General features: G+C 40.3%; 1 protein-coding gene across 1 annotated transcript in view; it reads left to right on the top strand.

Annotated features, from left to right (window-relative positions):
• Positions 1-19471, top strand: part of SMIM44 (small integral membrane protein 44) — a 36142-nt gene extending 16671 nt beyond the window's left edge. Inside the window, exon 2 of the mRNA XM_072997583.2 lies at positions 18411-19471. Coding sequence (XP_072853684.2) covers positions 18411-18589 — 179 coding nt within the window. The 3' untranslated portion in view covers positions 18590-19471. The remainder of the gene's footprint in view (positions 1-18410) is intronic.
• Positions 19472-19731: the final 260 nt, after the last annotated feature.

Below are 19731 nucleotides of genomic sequence, written 5' to 3'. Positions count from 1 at the left end.
AAAAGTAACCTCGCCAAAGTCCAGAGAGGATAGCTAACCTAGGACTGAAGAACCGATTATGTAGGTGTGGCCACTAGGAAATGCCTTTTTTTGTGTCTCCATCAGCAGTGAGAGGATGTCAGTGTTGTGTTGCCTTGAATCCCCTGTGTGAGAGAAAGGTGGAAGATAACTCTTTCAACAAGTAAAACTATTTGTGAAGAGCACATCAGAACAGTCAGAGAGGCTGCATGATCAAGGTGTCTTTATTACCTTTGCGGTAAAAGGCAAATCTAGAATCTTTTGGAGGGGGGATTGGTCTGTTGCATGTAGATTCTTGAGACATCAGTGCCTGAGGCACTGCAACTCCCAGAAATCCCGGCCAGCACAGCTAGTGGTGAAGGCTCCTGGGAGGTTTAGTCCAGGAACATCTGAGGACCCAAGGTTGGGAACCATTGATTTAAAGTAATGGGTGGAGAGGCAAAGAGAGTCTGTGATGGCTGCTTTAAAAAAAAAAAAAACCAGCCTAGTCTTACTTTAAATAAATGAACAAAATCATCACTGACACCCACCCAAACAGGGCAGTATTTCCTCTTACAGAATATTGGGTTGGGAATTTCACTGTATGAATCTGCAAATGGCTATGGGATTCTGAGAGCTGAAAACAACTTTCCAACTCTGTATAGGAATTAAAGGGTCTTTGATCTGGCCGTGGAAATCGCAGCATTCTTCTTAGTAAGAGACATTCAGTTTTCCTGTTATTTGAAAATTGTTGTCATAGCTTTCCTCAAGCTAAGCACATTTAGCTCTTTCAACTGTTCTTCACCAGACTCAGTTCTCCATCCACTCTCTGTTCTGGTCACTCCCTTCCCTCCATGTGCTGCATAGCCACCTTAAAATGTGGCACCCAGCACTGGCCACAGTACTCCAAATGTTTCAAACAGGAGTAGTTTTTCCTATTCAACAGTCATTAACTTTACATTTATATCTTGCTTGTCATCTCTCCAGACTCCTCAATAATCAGAACTTCCTCAAAGCCTTCACAGGATAACAGTTACTCTGCCACCAGCTGTGTTGTCTGCAGGATTCTGAGAGCTGCTGGCCCAAAATAATTTTCCCCAGCTATTAACTTGGCACTCTGTGTGACCAACCAGCCATCCTGGCTCACCTTTTTCCAAACTGAAAACCTCTTTGCAACTTGTTTGCTTTTTGCAATGGCTAAAAATGAGGGATATTTTCCAATTGCTTTGTCAGATCATTTCTTTCTGAACTATGTTTCACTGAAGTTTCAGATTTGTTTGATGTCCTGAAAAATACAGCAATAAAGCCGCTAAATGCTCTCAGCACTTCCCATTCCTTCTAAAAACCCAGTGCATCACAAATGCACTGCCTTTTGAAAATCAAGTGACAGTGTTAATGTTAGCAAGGATGGGAGTGGTAGGTTGCACATTAATGGCAGGCGTTATAGAAACTTGCTGTTTCGGTCCCTCCAGACTGATTTCTGTCCTCAATCTCATCTTTCTTAAGGTGTTTGCAATCCATCCTCAATCTCTTGTCCTTCTTGAGGTGTTCTCAATTACTCTCCCTACTCAGTCTACCTGTATTGATCACATCCAAGTTCCTAACATAAGGTAGCCTTTCCATCCTTTAATTGGTTCACTACTAACAGTTGTCAGCTTCCTCAAATCTAGCAATCAATATAATTCCTTGGTCCAACTCAGTTCCTGTTTCCTCGTTTGTCATTCTTCTGACATACAGATCAGACCAACAGGAAGCCTTGAGGCACAGGTATCCTTTATGGGCCTTGAAATGCACATCTTTCTCCCTATGCTATTTGTGTAACAGAATCTTTTGAGATGACGTTTCATTCCCCAGAACTTCACAGCCGAGTCTTGTGTGTCAGGGCTGTTTAACTGAAGAATGTTGCTGAGTGAATTTTGATTGGTTGTTATGGTTTTGTCATACTTTAAGATAATATATTAATGTATTGTACATTTTTGTTCTACCTTGGGATCACTATACAATGAAGGGTGGCATATACAATTCATAATTAAAATAGAACAAAATTAAATTCCAGAAAATGAAAAGAATGAAAAAAGTTATCTGAAAACCTTGTGATATTTAAATGAATTCATAATTGAGAGCCACAACACCACTGAATTTGAGGTGTTGCTGTCTTAATCTCTGAATTCCTGCAACAGCTCTATTTTTCCCATTGGCCCTCCTTACAGGTTTCCAGGACCTGGCTGGCTGTAAGGGAGGCAGGCTGCTCGATTGGATGGCCCTTTAACCTGATCAGTAAATTCTTCTTATTTATTTCACTTTCTTTCTAGAAATTGTGACTCCTGCCTTGCCCCACCATGGAAGGTTCCAGTTCCAGAACCTTCAATCACCCAGAGTCAGGTGACCCCTCCCACCAGTTCTATCCTCTTTTCTGCCAGCATTCAGTCTTCAGTCTTCTTCCCCCCCCCCCTCTGCATACCTTGCAAGGAGAGCCTTTTTCTTTCCATCTCACTTTGGAATGCTAAGCTGCACCAGAACCCCTCTCTAGGGATCTTCCTTGTAAATGTACATAATCTACTCTCCAGGGGTCTGGTTCCTTCTCGGGAACCTGTCAGCAAAATAAGCTGGAGACCACTCTTCTCTAGCATTGTTTCTCTCATTTTCTTCTTTTTCTCCCCTCCTTTGATTCTCTGGTCTCTCTCTCTCTCTCTCTCTCTCTCTCACTCACTCACTCACTCCCTTAATTTCAGTCAGCCCAGTTCCAGCTGTCTTGCTCCTTTATTTTCTTACTGGGCACTTCTCGTTCTTTCACCTGGCCTACTATCCTCTCTGTTTCTCCTTCTTCAGCTCTTCCTGTCGTTCCTTTGCTTCCTTGTCCATTGATGGTAACATCCTCCTTTTATTTACTGTCTTACTAGAGTATAAAACTTCCCCCTTTTCTTTCTATTGGTTATCTCCATTTTTAGGGGCAACCTCACCATCTGGGTGGCGTCTGTGTTTTGCCATCCTTGCCCATAGTTCCCCATCTTTCTTGGTCCATGTATCATCATAGGCATCCTTCAGTCTCGAGAGACTATGGTAACATGCTCTGAATTGAGGAGTGTCCTCTCCAGAGCATGAAGCCTGGGTAAAGTAATATGGAGGATAGGCTGTTACCCAAGCAGCAGATCCTCCCTCTCCACAGGCTGGGTGTTTTGAGGTGGAGTTAAACCACTGACCAGAGCAGTCATGTCCCTGTGCTTCTCACATAATTCTGATTCATGGTGTGTGAATCCCTTCAGTCACCAGCAACAAAACTGCATTACAGATAACATCTCATGATTCAAAACTGCTGCTTCTTGCTTCAGCTGGCTATGCTTTAGCTAAAATGTGAAGGCTTTATTCTAAAGGACAAGTAAGTCAGAAAGTCCAAAGCCAAGAAATGTGAGTGCAACAGGGCAAAGCGTTTGACACAGTTATTATTATTAGAGCATTCAGGTTTTCCCAGAAGAGCTTTCGCTGATCTTGAAAGCTATGCATAAGTCAGCACTCTGTTCAAGGGTCCTGGCACTAAAAAGACCTCACAGTGTCTTTGTTCACAATGGAAAATATTAACAGCATTGCAGGTCCCAACCAACAATCTCCTAATTACTTCTTCCTGCAGATAACTAGCTTATTAAATCCAGAAAGTCCTGAAATAATCCTCACGGAAACCATCTTGTGGATTAGCCTGTGAAGGAATAAGCCATCCTGTTATTTACTCTGGAATTAGATGAGACTTCTGTTATATAACTTCCCTCCCTTCCCATCACCATGTTGCCTGAAATCCGACCCCATTTCAGCTGAGTCTGCAAGGCCTGAAAGGAATTTGTTGAAGCTTTGCATCCTCATTCTGTCCGCAGGGTCAGTCCATTTTTGTGAATCCATGGAGAGCGGGAAATCGGGTGGCCACAAAAGAGGACACTGATTTCCATAAAACTGCATATGCTTATCTATATGTAAAGATGCAAATAGGGACAGAGTTCAAATAGAAACACACACATCTCAATACAGTGGGAAAGAGTGATTGTGATTTCTGTGCTTGCTAAATCTGCTATCCAGCTTTGGATGGGCAGCTCCAGCATTTCTGGTGTCCCTTCTTAATTGTTGTTTAACTCTGAAATAGACATAGACATGTCCTTCAAATCGAGGACACTTTCAAAAAGCTACCTTCAAAACATGTGACTGTCCTCTCTAAAAGAGGACACATGGCTACCCCAGTTAAGAGACATGATGATGGTGCAAGCCTCCAAATGTTCATTGGATCTACTGCAAAGAGGCCACTGTAGATCCCTTCAGCCTGCAGGATTTCTGACCAGGTTCACAAAATGTACATGGGTATAATTTTTCTGGATGTAGACTCCATGCTGAAGAGCCACTGAGTGTGAGCAAAGTGTGAGCAGAACTTTCAGAGTTACTTCCAAAAAGAAATCCTAACCAGCACAAGTAGTGAGTGTGTGTTTCCTGGAATATTGAGCTGCCTTGAGTCCCACTGTTGGGAGAAAGGCACCAGATAAAAGTAGTGAATAAATAAATACATTGCAGTCACTTTTAGACCATTAAGCAACTTTTCCCAGTACCGAGTAAGGGCTGTGCCTGCTACCAAAGCCCTACTTCTCTACCTTCCGTGCAGTCATTGTATTCTCTTGACCAGATTATGAAACCTATTCTGGGGCTGAAGGGTCCCTGAGCAGCTGGGCAAGACTGGGGCAGTGGAGATTTCTCTGCTCTGAGGCAGTTGTTATGTAGAGAGAAATCAATTTATTCAAGTTCTATATCCTTATTCTTTTTTTTTCCAGGAACTGTCACCAGAGCTGCATTTTCTTCCAGGTTTTGTGTTAAACACCTCCAAAATCAGACAATCACACAAATAGCTTTTCAAGCCCATTTCTTGTAGCCTGCCATCATTGCATAGGGGATACCTAAAAGCATCAAAGTATATTTGACTATATGAAGCCAGTAGTGTGTGTGCAGCCTCAGGAAATATCACCCCCATATCCCACAGTTTCTAGTGTTCCCATATCAAGCGTGTGCCGCCTTTACCTAGCCCAAGGTATTTCTTTGCCCATCTTTGGGCTGAATATTCTCAGGTCATATTCTGTCTTCTGTCATTCCATATCTCACCTGCTGCTACTGATGTTTAACCACTGACGTCAATGAGTTTTAAAAGTAACTGCAATCTCATTATCTGCAGTCTCCTCCTCCCAGCTATTCCAACTGGAAGCAAGAAATAAGGAGGCAGAGAGGGACAGAAGAACCTAAAGCAGCATATATACACACTTATATATTAGCTGCAGCCATTGGGTGGGGTGTTGGAAAGAGAAGATTAACCAATGAGAAGATGTGTAACTGATATATCATTTTACCATCTGTTTTCGTAGACTTGCTCATAGAACCCCAGAGTTGCCCCTATCTCCCAAGTATTTAATCTCTGCAAGCTGAGAAGAGAGAACTTTAAAATTATTGAAGGAGGAGATGCAAAAGAGGTCAAGTCAAGACTATGCTTGTGTGATGATATGCCCCCATTTGATTTATGCACATGATTGTGGACATGATTTTTGGATACCTAAGTTCTGCTCAGCTAAATGCTAAGTTGCTGCAGTCCTAGTGAGTTAAAGATTGTGATACAATCGCACAGCACAGAGCTACAGTGTTTTAGTGACCAGCTATATGAGCAGTCAAGAGTAACTGTGCAATACCACTCCTGCTAGTTTTTTCCTTATGGGTTCAGTGAGATTACACCCTGGTTAGCATGTGTAGAATGAGACTGTAGTATAAATAGCTAAAGCTAAAACAGAGAGGCACTGCAAAGAAGCATCAATGCCTTGTTTCAAAGATTGACCAAATGCCATAGTGATCTCTTTTTTAGCACACTGGGAACAAGTTGCAAGACAGGCACACGTCTGCCCCGTGAGCCCTACTGGAGTCCTTCCAGACTCAAGAAGCTTTTAATCCTGTGCAGTGAGTGGAATGAGGTCAACTGAGATCCAAGTGCAGATAGAGTTGTTTAACCTTACATTATAACTGAAGGTTTATTTGTTCTCCAGATCACACGCTTCTACACTAGATTAATCAATCCCAAAAAACTACCAGTTATTCTTTCCTCTCCGTTCTCCCACTAGATCTCTCTTCATTCTGTACTATAATTATAGCCGCAAATGGAATTACCACATATCCATCCACACAGCTGCAGGAAACAAAACGTGTGTGTGTGTGTGTGTGTGTGTGTGTGTGTGTGTGTGTGTGTGTGTGTGTGTGTGTGAGAGAGAGAGAGAGAGAGAGAGAGAGAGAGAGAGAGAGAGAGAGAGAGAGATCCATCATTTTCTCACTTGGATTGTACGTAAGAGAGGGTGTTTGGAAAGGGCTAAAGGATAACTAATCTATATTAACTGACTGATCCTATGAGCTACTGTACTGGCAGAGTGGCTTGTAATATCAGCTGCTCGCCTGCCCTGCACAGGGATCTGACCTCAGCATTAATGCTGAGCTAGGAACAACTGTGGCTACCATGAAAGACTGCAGAACAGATAACAGTAATCGGGCTCTTCTGGAGCCTTGCACAGCTATATGGAAAAAGGGTGGAAACAGGACTGACAACAGTTCTGAGGGGAAACATTATTCTAAATCAGGGGTGAGGAACATGTGGCCCTCCAGATGTTGTCAAGCTGTGATTCCCATTAACCTTGCTAGCTTAACCAATGATAAGGGATGATGAGAGTTGCAGTCCAAGTACATCTGGAAGTCCCCACATTCCCCCCTCCCTGTCCTAAAGGCTCTTTAAGTACCTTGGGAGGCAAAAGCTTGACACTATCATGAAACAGGTGATTAACCTTTCCTGTTGGCAGATGCTCTCTTCACAAGTATATTAATCCATTAAGCCCGGTATCATTGTTTCTGACTGGCAGGAGATTTCAGGACCTTAGGCAGAGGTCTTTCTCAGTCATGCTCTTAAGACTGCAGCTTGGGAAACGTACTCTGGGGAGTTTGTCACCGTGGACGGTGGTGATTCTGGGAACCATGGTGCAAAAAAGAACTTTTCTGACCTCAGACTAAACATGCATTCCATCTTTGTTGTTGTTGTTGTTGTTGTTGTTGTTGTTGTTGTTGTTGTTGTTGTTGTTTCTGCCTGGTACATTATATAAGGTTATTTCCAGCTTTTTAAAAAGAAGTAGCATGCATAGCTGTTCTTGATTACTGTTTTCCACTTACTGAGAATGCTGTGTATTTCATCTGAAGACAGAGATATTTCTGAATAGGGATGAGCACCAGCTTCACAAAAAAGTATGCAAATATGGCTGAGATTGACATTTGTACATTAGAGGAGATACCAGGTGACTCAGGAAGCCTTTTGGCACACATGGGTTGGTTCATTTGCCCTTTCAAATCAATGAAGCTTGTGCTGGCATTTTAGGCATTAAAATGCTGGAATTTGATCAATTTGGCAAGGGGAGTTTGGCATATTGCTTATGATACTGACTGTGTTCCAGATTTGTTTTGCTTTTTCTTTGCGATAGCTACATTGAGTTGCTCTTAGAACTGAGTTTCTGTTTGTGAATATGGGTTGGATCAGTGACTCTCTTGTGCAAGCTTTGATTGGATAGGTGAAAGCAGCAGCAGGAATGAGCTTCCTCCCCAATCCTGATGACCAATATTATGAATGTTCTCTTTTTTTTTAATACTTGCAGCTGACCTCTTTTCTTGCAGAACCTTATGCCCCATTGTATGAATTTTTCTGTATGTTCCATAGTGGGTGGATATCAAGTGTGCAGCACTCTTATTTGGGCTAAGGAGTGAGTGAGCACACTTCGGTAAGCCAGGCTATTGACTGAAGACATATGGAGACTTATTTCACACCCTCAACACATTTTCCTGAGCATGGCCTTTGAAGGTCCACTACATTCCCAAAGCTGCTATATAGTGCCTCATCTCAGGTCATAACAAGCCTCTGTTCATTACAGCTGTCATTTATTCCCCAAAAAGGGTTGATTCCAGAATGATATCAGACAACCATTTCCCATCATACTAAAATTCATCTGGGTATCAAGGTACAAGTCTTTTCATTGTTGCAATAATTCCAGGCAACATCAGCTTATCTAATTCTATAAGCTTATTTATCTACGTTGCTTCTATGTTCCATAAACAAAAAATCAAATCCTAAATATTGGAAACATCTGAAAGTCTTGCAGCTATGGAAAAAGCTGTAGACAAAAATGCTTTAAAATATATCCTTGCATCTTGTGAAAATCTGCAGTGTGATTGCCATCCAGCATTCTTACAACTATGAGAAATTGCAAGCAAAAGTACATTCTAAAACATAACTTCAGTTGTAAGGATAATTTAAATCACAAAAACAAATTTCTATTGTAAGCTTTTAGCTATAAAAGTTATAGACAAAAACATATATCACATTCAATCCAAAAATAAAGGAACTTGTATATAGTCTAAAAAAGAAACATTAAGACAGCAGAATTTTTTTCCAAAATACCAAACTTCTTAAAAGATTGATTTTTTTAGTCTTTAAGCATATTATAAACACACAAGACATTTTTAAAGGAATTACCTAGCCAAACCAGTTTGATTATATGGAGGAAAATCCATGTTGTCCTCATCTACTGTTGCTACTGCTACATGATTGTTGTTGGTGTCCAGGATGTGTGGCATGTTGTGTAGTTTTTCCTTCTTTTGCTGAATGCCATCCTTTGCTCCTTATATTTATAGTTCTTTTGGATGTTTACCGTTTCTCTTCAGACTGAAAACATTCTCTTTTCCAGGGCCTGCAAGTTATAGAAGTTTGATGCATCAGCAGAAAATTTTTAACTGTACTAGGGATTTCTGTTGTTCTTGCACCTCTTGTAACTATAGGAGTTGGTAACTGATAATCTGGCAGGCTGCAACCATGATAATAAGCATTATTGTTGTGACTAAAATTTGCAAAGCCTGGAGGAATAAAGGCATGTAACATAAAGTATCTAATACACTTAGGTATGTAAAACCAGAATATAGTAGCTGCAGAAAGTCCAAGTTATAGGATTTGCAAACACCACCTATCTGTCACTTTAACATTTTACTTACAATGATTTTTTCTCATCATCAATGTTGAACTGTCATCAATGAACGAAATTCTTTTGCATGGCAGTCTTCTTGTACATTGACCTTGCTAAATAATTGCTTTGCAGTGGCTTTTAGTAGATTCCTGTTCAAACCTCATTTTTAAGTATTCCAATCAAAAACAGTAGATTTTCAGGGCTACTTCTTCTACACCCCTTTAATTGTTTTAATACATACATATTCTATACATACACAATGTTACATCTTGATAGTGGGGTTGATGTTGCATCTTGACTTGCCACTCAACAGTTAATTCAGTTCTCCTCTAGTTGGTATTAGCAATACTATACCATTCACAGCATTTGTTCTGCTAAGTGATTGCCTCTTTCCCAACACCATCATTCTGTTTACACAGAGTAAGTCATATCAAAGCTCAGCAAATATTTGTTGATTATATATTTGTTGATCGTTAATCTAGGAAATAAACCAAATACAGTTGGATTTATTGATGAATAAATTCAGAGGGTAGTGTTGGAAATTACCTCTGTTCCATTCCATTAGGAGAAGGCTTTTGCTACAATAAGGCAAGCTTTGGGATACAACAGCTAAAACATTCCTAGAGAATTTTGGTTTTTAAACCATTTCTTCTCCTTCTGAAAATTTTAAGTGCCATAGTTGTGCCAGAGATGGCACAAAAGAGGTGAACATAATCAGCAATGTCTGAAGTTCAACTGTAAGCCAATATAGTTCTACTCAAAAGTAAATCTCTCTTTTTCAGATAGAGGCAACAAGAATATTTGTTTGCCAGGTATCTTTCCTGGTAGGGCTCTTTTGCTTGTACAGCAACATTATACAGTAAACTGAAATTTAGCAGACTTTTGTTTTGTTTGTGCTGCGTAGTACTTTGCAGACTGGACAGCTGAGTGGTTTAGATATCTAGCTGTGGAGCCAGACGTTCACTGTCCAATTCCCACTGTGCCTCCTGGCAGAAGTGCCAGCCTGTGCAACCATTCCCAGGGCACTCAAGGAATGAGGGACTGGTCAACCACTTCTAAGCATTCTTTACCTAGAAAACCCTGCAAAGGATTGCCATAAGTCAGAACTGACTTGATGTTACACTATTATTATAATATAATATTTCAGCTCCTACCTAGTGTCTCATAAAATAATTTAAAAGTTCGGGAATTAAACACATTTTCTTTTTCTTCCTTCTTTTTTCTCTTTTTGGAATCTTTGGCAACAACATGTATCTTCCTAAAACAGGCAGATTCTATTCTGCAGGTTCCATTGTGTAGGGCAAGTGATACAAATCTCAGTTTTATTTCATTAAGGAGGATTTTGCTTATCTGCCACTGTCTTCCATTTTCATTACTGCTGAGATACCATGGTTGGCCTAAACTTACGTGCAGACAATTGGAACTTTAAATCCTTCTGATTGTGCTTTAATGAGCAGTAATTATTAAACTGTCATGTCCATATTTCTGTCTTTCTCATGGACACACACACATACACACACAAACGAAATACTGGGTTCTACTGATCATTCCTGCAGTGGCTGCATGTTTGCAAAGAGGAAATAGCACAGCAGAAAAGAAAAAAGAGGAAAATCTAAGAAAGGGATGATTTGCAACTGGACCTTTTGTTTGTTTTGATATTTGTAGTATGCAGCACTTCTAAAGTGAGTCTTGCACAAATAGTACCAGTAACGAAAGGGTGGCAGCAGGGGGGAGGGCGGTTACTATGACTGAGAATACTACAGAAACTCAACAAGGGAAGTAAGGAGGACATTGCCTTACAAAATCAAGAGTCCGGTTCTTCCCAATTTATGGCAAATGACGTCTAAGTTTTTACTGGGTCACTGTGTATTGGAAGCTGATGTTGGGATAAGCCTGGTCAGCTGCTTTTGGCTGGAACGTCTCAGAAATTCATATACTTCTCTTAAATAATGTGCCTGTTGCTTCCAAGGACCAGACAATATGTTACAGATAACCTATTATCACAGCTAAAGTCATGTTCACATTTAAGAGAGTTTGACTGAGAGAGTTTGTCCTGTATGACAGATCAAGCTTACAAAAGATAAACAGCCTGAAGACCAAACACAAATCACAGGAAGTGAGCAAAGACTCCTGCTATGACAGTCATTCCTCATCTTTCCACCCTCTTCCACTGTGTAGTATTAGGGCTTGTTTAGACACTAGTGTTTTCAGCATTAGTATTGTCATTTCAAAAGAGATCGCAGTTCAGCCTACTCAGAAACCTTTCATTCTCTCATGCTTCTACCATCTGTCCGGAAACCCAATCAGCACTCTTTATCCTGTTGCATACCATTGATTTTTTGCTGTAGATATTTTTCTGTGGTATCATCACTGATGACAAGAGGCAAACTCTTCGTACCCTGATCTAAACTCAGCCTATAATTTTTTTAATGAAACAAAAGAGCATGGGAACAAGAGCTAAATGCACGAATGACCTCACGTTTGCTTTGGGCCTTAACCATGGCTGGTGCAAGTTCTCCTGCTGCTTTAGGTGGGAAGCAGTGTGGTGGCACCCCCGTGGTGCTGGGACAGCCTTGGCACACGTTCATCTTCCTTTCCTGAAGGAGAAGGTTGACAATGTAGAGTACTCGCCACCTACACCTTCCCTGCAGCAGGAGGAGGAAGTTGGCAGTAGTACTTCCATAAATACACATATACATGGAGAGGGGGGGGGAAGGGAGTGAAGGCAGCAAGGCCAGGGCCAGTGGCTTTCTTTTTTAATTATTATTAATTTTTTTTTTAATTTTATCACACATATAGACATACAGAACTAACAAAGATCACACAAAACAAGCAAAAGCAATAAAAATAAAATAAAAAACAAAAACAAAGCAGAACCCCACATATAGACAGGGTGGAGGCATATCCATACAATATTATCCATTATATAAATCTGACTGCATCAACCTTATTGCTCTTAAAAATTTAATTCAAATATAAACCGTCCTAAGGTTATAGTAATTCTAGTGATTGATTTTTTTAAAGATTATTTCTCTTACATCCTTGGCTAACCAATTATATCTCAGAATATCAGTGCTTTACCATCATGAGAAATCTGCATTTCAGGGAAAAAAAAACCACCACAAGATACATTTATCTGACATTAGCTACTTAATCATATTATAATTCATATGTGCTTAATATCTCTATATAAGTGCCTTATAATTGAATAATCTCCAGTACTATGTTAACTCTAGTATACATCTATACATACATGTATTTTATATCAGTGGCTTTCCTATCCACCCATCAGCCTGCTAGCCAAAAGGTGATGAATGTGGCAGAAATTCTCTTAAGAAAGCATCTTCACTGCCAAGCTCTACAGGAAGGGAGACTAGCAAAATGGCCTTTACTGCAACACAGGGAATTTTCTTGGTCACTCTTTCCATCAGGTCTGGCTCAGAAGACTCTCTGAAAGCCTATAGCCAGGCTTTGATGAACTAGCTGCTCTGATTGTTGTGTCAAGGAGCAGCACTATCCAGAGCAACAGGGTCCTGCCAGGGCAGGGTGAGCTGCAAGTTTACCACTCTAACACCTTGCCACCTGAGGCAATCTCCTCACTGCAGCACCAGCTCTGCCTGTACTTTAAATAAATGTGTCACATCACTAGGAAATGAACACATCAAAGGACCATTAATGAAGGAAATCTTGGATGACCATTAAAGCCACAGCAACTTTCATGTATGCTGCTGGGGATGAATGATTCCCGCTGCCAGCATCTGTTGCCAATCAAAACAAAAGTATTTGCTGCAAACATTCATTATTCATTTGCATTGCTCTTTTGATTCAAGGTCTCCTTGGGCTAGGAGTGAATGGTACACATACTGTATTCCTAGGTCTCTTCCGGTAAAGTAGCCATTTCTTAGTCTCTCCTAGGAACCAAACCTCTATAAAATTACCATTATATATGAACTCCAGGAAGGTAAAAAGTTTGGAAACGAAGGAACAATTTGAAAACTTGGGTAGGTATTGCCTCTCAGTATCCTTTTGAAGAAGGCAATATAACTGCTATCTCTGAATGCCTGAAAGGCTGAATTTCCAATCTTTTGTTAAAGACTGGAAAATTAGTGTTGTTTTTTTTTGTAGCGCTGGAGGGTGGGGCCTGAACTATTCATTAAAAATTGTAAGAAAGATTTTGGCTAAACATTGGGAAAGATTTCCTGACAGTGAGATCTGTTTGACAGTGGAATGGAGTGGACTTCCCTTTTATAGGGGGTTTTATAAAGAGGTTGGATGGTCCTTCATCCACAATCCTTTAGTTAGGATTTTCCTGCATCAGCGGAGGGTTGTAGTAGATGACTCTTGAAATACCTCCTAGTTCTAGAGTTCTAAGAGTATAAAACCCCAGGGCAGGGACAGAAAGGAGCATCAAAAGCTGATAGCCACCCTTGATCTAAACCAGTAGTATTAAGAAAAGATACATAATCCAGCTGTAATAGTAATTTTACCCACAAAAACTTAGTAGACTGTCCCCTCATCCTAGTGTTTCACCTCCTCAAGGTCCTCTCTATTCCACCTTGCAACAAAATGTGGTCTCTTTTATATATGTACCAAAATGAGATGGCAGAATCTTGAGGTGATAGTATAGACTCTTCTAATTCAGACTTCTGTATAAATACCTTTTTTAAAAATTAAAATTAAAAATAAAAATCAGCAGAAAAGTGTGTGCCATGCTGTAATAGTGCCATAGAAAGCTTAGGATACCAGTCAAGAAGATAGATGAAAACTTTATTATCTTTCTTAAAACAGAGTAGAACAATAGCAGGAGAAGTCCTAAGCCGACCAAAAATAAATCTAAGGCCACTGCTGCCTAGTGATTGAATTATATAATGATAACAATACCCATACAGCCAGTTTCTGCTTCCAAATATATGCTGTGTATGTGATTTTTTTAAAAAATGAAAGTAACAGAGGAACTGTTGTTATTACTTTTGGATAATGAGTAAGTAAAGACTTAATTTTATTATATGTGTACTTAGTGGAAAATCCTGGTTACCTTCTGATTCATATATGAGAGAGAGAGAGAGAGAAAGAGAGAGAGAGATGTGATGTGTATGGTGGAAGGAAGGAGTAATAATTATAGTAATCTGAGTACCCGCTTAGTCTGGAAAGAAACAAAACAATGCTGGTTGCTGGATGTTTCCATTACACATCACAACCTACCAGCAGCTAAAAAAATGTAGGTTTCTTTGACACAGTTTAAATTCAAAATATACATTCAGACTCACAGACTGACTGCATCAGACAGGGGTCAATATACAGTTGCTAAGCAGCTCTCCAAGTGAATTGTCACCAAAGGACATCTAAAGCATACTGCAAAATACAGAAATAAATGCAACAAAATATAAGTAAGAAAGGGCTGGTAGCAGTGTGGAATCTTTACTAAGTATGTCAGAGACATCCTGTGATGGTGCATGTGGTTTCTCAGAATCTATTGCCGAGGCTAAATGTTCTAGATCAGAAGCAGGTCTCTCAGTATCTGAGCAGGTGCCTAGGTTAAATAACAAACATTCAAATAGAATTAAGTCATTGTGTTTTTATTTTTAAAAAATCATTAAAATACTAATACTAATAATAAATACATGCCATCAGTTCCAATTTATTCTGTATTCAGAAGCAGTCTACCATTCCCTTCCTCTCAGACTCTCTGGGACTGTGCAGATTTTCCAAGGCTGGATAGGCCATCTCTAATCCTGCAAGGCATTGGACACCCAGCTTTTGGCTCTTTAGTCAAGTCTCCAACTCACTGAGCTATTCAATCAGCCTTTTCCTTAAGAAAAGAAACCAGCTCATCAGCTAAAATCTTCACTTTTAATTGCCCTTTCTCAAGTCCCCATCACTGGGGGCTGTGAGAAGGGCCCCACCAGCAGATCATGAATAATCCCTCTTGTTTTACCACTTCTAGACTATTTGAGAATTGATTTTAAACAAGGCAATATTTTGTGTTGTTGTGGGTAGTTCGCTTGGGAGTCAAGTACACCAGAGTACAGAGTGCTGTTGTCTGAAGATGCCGGCCACAGAGACTGGTGAAAAGTTAGGAAGAACATCCTTCAGAACACGGCCAAAGAGCCCAAAAAGCCCCACAACAACCATTAGATCCCGGCCGTGAAAGCCTTCGCAAATACAAGGCAATATTTTGTTTGTGTTTCCTTCTAGCCAGGGTGGGTAGGCACCCTTTCAACAGCAAATTTTTGCACCTCCTAAATTCTGTGTCGGTTTTTTATACTCATACCTGATGATTCACTTTGTGTGTAAATTCACAGAAATTGTGACATTTGGAACAGCACTGACTAAGGGACACTTTGCAAATTAAACAGGAAACAAAAATATCCATGTATTCTTGAAGGCTTTCATGGCTGGGATCTGATGGTTGTTGTAGGTTTTTTGGGCTGTTTGACCATGTTCTTAAGATTTTTCTTCCTAACATTTTGCCAGTCTCTGTGGCCAGCATCTTCAGAGGACAGGAGTCTGTCTGTGCTCTGGTGCAGTTTGTGGGATACTTGAGTATTTGTAGCTGTGGGATCAGCTTTTGTCCTTTTCAGGAAATGGGGTGATTATGGTGATCAGTGTGTTTTTTGCTGTGGGTGAATTGTTGTGATAAGGGGGAGAGATGATCTGTCACTGTGATTGATGGCTGTCATTAGCTGGTCTTTTGTGTGTAGTGATCACCGGTCCTTGTGGCTGGATAGAGTTTGTTGACCTTTTGCAGGCTGTATTTTTCAGTGCTGGGATCCAGGCTTTGTTGAGTTTTAGACTTTCTTCTTTTTTGTTGAAGCTCTGCTTGTGTGTGTGGATTTCAATGGCTTCCCTGTGCAGTCTAACATAATGTTGCAACTCCATAGAAGGCTTCAAACAAGGATAGATGTGGCATCCAAGCATCAGGAAAATATTAGGCAATTTTCCAGCATTAAATATTTGAAAATGGTGAGTTTCTTGTCAGGCTTAATTTGGTCTCTGCTCCTTTCTCAATTAACAATTTAAGCACTGTCCTCCATTTTTCCATTCTGTGGCTGAAGAACGGGTTTTCTCTTCCACAGAAAGCTGAGGGGAATCTCAAGGCTGACTGTCTAAATAAATAATACTGTGGAATGGAAGGTGCTTAGAGAGCTATGGATTCAAAATACCCAGGGATGTTTAATTAGGAAAGAAATTCCAGTGCATTCTTGCTTGGGGAGATATTTCACAGAGCATCTGCAAGCCTGCCAGTAAAGTGAGACAGAGTATATGTGAGCCCAGAGGGAGAATTAATTCTAGAGGATACTTGGCTAAGGGCTACACATGTGACCAAATATTCCACACCACCAGAGGCAAGAAAATTGTATTGCTGCTGTTTCTTCATATTGATCATTTGAACTCTTCCTCAGTAGCAAAAGAAGCAGTTACAATAGCTCTATCAAATTCACAGTAATGAGATGTCCACTGATGGTATACCCCAGAGGGATATTTCTGGTTACCAGTAAATTGTGTCATATTTGGAAGTGTATCTAATGCTGTTGGTTGGATGGCTTAATCGGCTGGAGCACTTTGGAGCAAGAATTTGATTCTTCACTGTGCCTCGCAGAAGAGCCAGTCCCAAAGCACCCTCCTCAGAAGGGAGTAGTAAAACCACATCTGAGTACTCCAAAATCCTGGCATTCCATAATTCAGAAATTATTTGACAGCAAATAATTATTTAGTGCAATTTCTATATGACTTGTGATTCATGACATAATATTCCCACACTCCATTCAACTGTTTGGTCTGTAATCTATTTCTGACAGAAGTTAGCATCTGTGGTGAGGCAAACTAATGTGATTTCTTCTAGCAAAATTGGAAATATAATCTAGTTCTTGAACTGCATTAGCAATTATTCTATTATTGCCACTTATTTTTATGAGACAGATACTGTGTGGCGCAGATCCCACGCATATGTGAAACATAGTCCAAACTCCCCCCCCCATCCCAAACAAAAAGCAGTTGGGGACCATGTAGCTCAAGTGGAGAACATGAGTCAGTAAATGTCCTTAGCATATCTCTTTTGTTCAAGTTCAAAAACACAGGCAAGTTAACTTACCTCTCAACTTGCGAGGCAAGTTAAGAGACACTCACAGGACATGCAATGGTGTAAGTTTATTCAGTATTCCTGTTAAGGTCACAATAGAAGCTATACAGAAACTCTGTGGAAACCAGTCAACTGTGGATGAGATCCAGGAGGCAACAGTGCAATAAACTTGTTTCTCTGTATGCAGACACATGAGGACTGGTGGAAGTAACTCTGCAGCATTTGGTTAACAGGGATATAGATGATAGCTAATGTGGATAGAGCGGCAGAGGCAAATTAGAGATATCTTGCTTCAGAACTCTACTTACTCATAAACCTGTCTAAGGTATTTTTAGGCCAGTCACACTCTCAGACTAACCTTCTCACCTAACTTTCATGATAAGGACGGAAACTGTCCCAAGCCCTTTTGCTTCCTGAGGCAAAGGACAAATTGGCTCCCCTTCCATTTCAAGTACAGAAGCTGAGTACAGTAGTTGCAATGAGGTACCATAGCCTATTCCATTTAAGGACAATAGGCTAAAACCAGAATAGAAAACCATATGGCACAAGAAACTACAAGGAAAAAAATATGCCCGGGTGAACTCTATAGGAAGAGCCAAGGGGCTGCCACTGTGCTCCTCCATCCACCCAGTACCTGCTGCCTGAATTAGTGTCCCCACTCTGTCTAATGGTAGGGCCACCCTCAGTGAGGATAATGTCAGAAAGCCTCATATTTGCTTCTTTAAGCCCTTCTGAGAGAGGGGTTTAGGGTTTGCCAGCATCCTATTATGTAAACTATATAAGTGGCATGTGCACCCTTTCTGGCTAGCTGTCACCAGCTTGGACATGTCCAAGAAATAACCAGAAAACTGGGGAAAAGAGACAAACAAACCTTTGCCTAATTCCCCTGACGTGCACTTTTTAACATTAGGATTTTGGCCAAATCTTTCTGTGAGTGTAGGAAAAAAAACTATAATTTGTTTCCCTTACAGAAGCCTGTTTTTGACAAATGTTGGATTCCTGGCCAACACTTCTTCCACCTAAATTGCTAACAGGAAAGGAAGCCTTATATAACTGCTATTTACAGAGCTTTCAAAAAGCTTTGGACTACACGTAGAATTTACCAGTTGGAGGATTCTGGGAGTTGAAGCTTCTCCCCTTCCAAAACAAAACAAACAAACAAACAAAAACCACAATTTATCCAAATATAATTCATGGTGACTTTACAAGACACACAGCTTACTCTTCAATGACACTGAAATGCTCAAACAGTGAAATGCCATGTCTCCATTTTGTCATTCTGTTTACAGACTGGATGTTTGGCCCCAACCCTGAAGACGACAGCAACAAGAGTGATGTGAACTGTATCAGCAATAATGTCAATGAGATGAGTGAGATCCAGGAGACACACCATCACCAGGAAAGCCAGTCTCAGGATGTGGTCATTTCCATCAGTGAAAGTTCATCTCATCTACCCCAGCAGATATGAACTGGCTAATCCCTGGACATGCACAGACCATCTGGGAGGTGATGGGGTAGAGGGCTGCCTTTTTAAAATGTATGTGTGTGTGTGTGTGTGGGGTTTCTCAAGCAATTCTGCCATTTTTTGATGATACTTGTTAGATTGCTGAGCATCCTGAACTTTACTTAGGGAGAATCCAACCCACAGTGCATCTGAAGGAACACAAAGCAGACAGCTACTTTGTATTTGATCTCAATTAACACTGCAAACTACATGAAACCAAGGAGTTGCCATTTTAAGGAACTCTCTACATAAATCTTTACAAGCATTCTGTAGAAAGCAAAAGAAGGAGAAAACTTATAGGACATTGCATGGATGTTGTGGCTGCATAGCATCAGGCAAAGTCTTCTGTTTTTGACTGTATGCCATGCTTTCCCATTGGGGGAGGTTATATGGAGAATCAGAGGCATTTACAAATACATTTCTCATCTCTGTAGCACAGAGATGGGTGATCTTGCCTCACCAGTTGAATTTCTTGTCCCAGTACTGGTATTAAAGGCACCAGAGTAGCATTTGCATCAATGGGTGGTATATAAATCAAATAAATAAGTAAAAACCTGCTTTGAGTCTGGACTTCGTAACCCTATGTACGAGGAGAATGGGAAGGCAGTCAGCAGAGTGGCTGTAACATATTGACTCTGCTGCTTGGCAGAAAATAAGCCGTTGATTGGACTTATGGGAAGCATTGCCAATATCAAAAGAAGCATCACTAAGTGCAAAGGACTGTGTATGCACCACTCTCCTAATTTCTGCTGTTAATTTACTTTCTGATTAGTTCAATGTTCGCTCTACTTTGAAATAAAATAATATTTGTATGCACAGAGAGACTTTTCAGTGCATCACAGCTCATCCACATTGTGCCTATTGATTTTCTTTCTTTCTTTCTTTCTTTCTTTCTTTCTTTCTTTCTTTCTTTCTTTCTTTCTTTCTTTCTTTCTTTCTTTCTTTCTTTCTTTCTTTCTTTCTTTCTTTCTTTCTTTCTTTCTTGGAATAGGAAAAACAAGATTTTAAAAAAGAACCTGGTCTCAGGGATGATTTCTCTCTTTGCCTATTTTCAAAAGTTTGAGGTTCCCCCTACCCCATGATTTCTCCACTTTCATTTTACCAGT

This window comes from Pogona vitticeps, chromosome 4 (assembly GCF_051106095.1).
Source record: "Pogona vitticeps strain Pit_001003342236 chromosome 4, PviZW2.1, whole genome shotgun sequence".
Taxonomy (NCBI): domain Eukaryota; kingdom Metazoa; phylum Chordata; class Lepidosauria; order Squamata; family Agamidae; genus Pogona; species Pogona vitticeps.
Note: the sequence above shows the minus strand (reverse complement) of the source record. Positions and strands in the feature narration are given on the sequence as shown.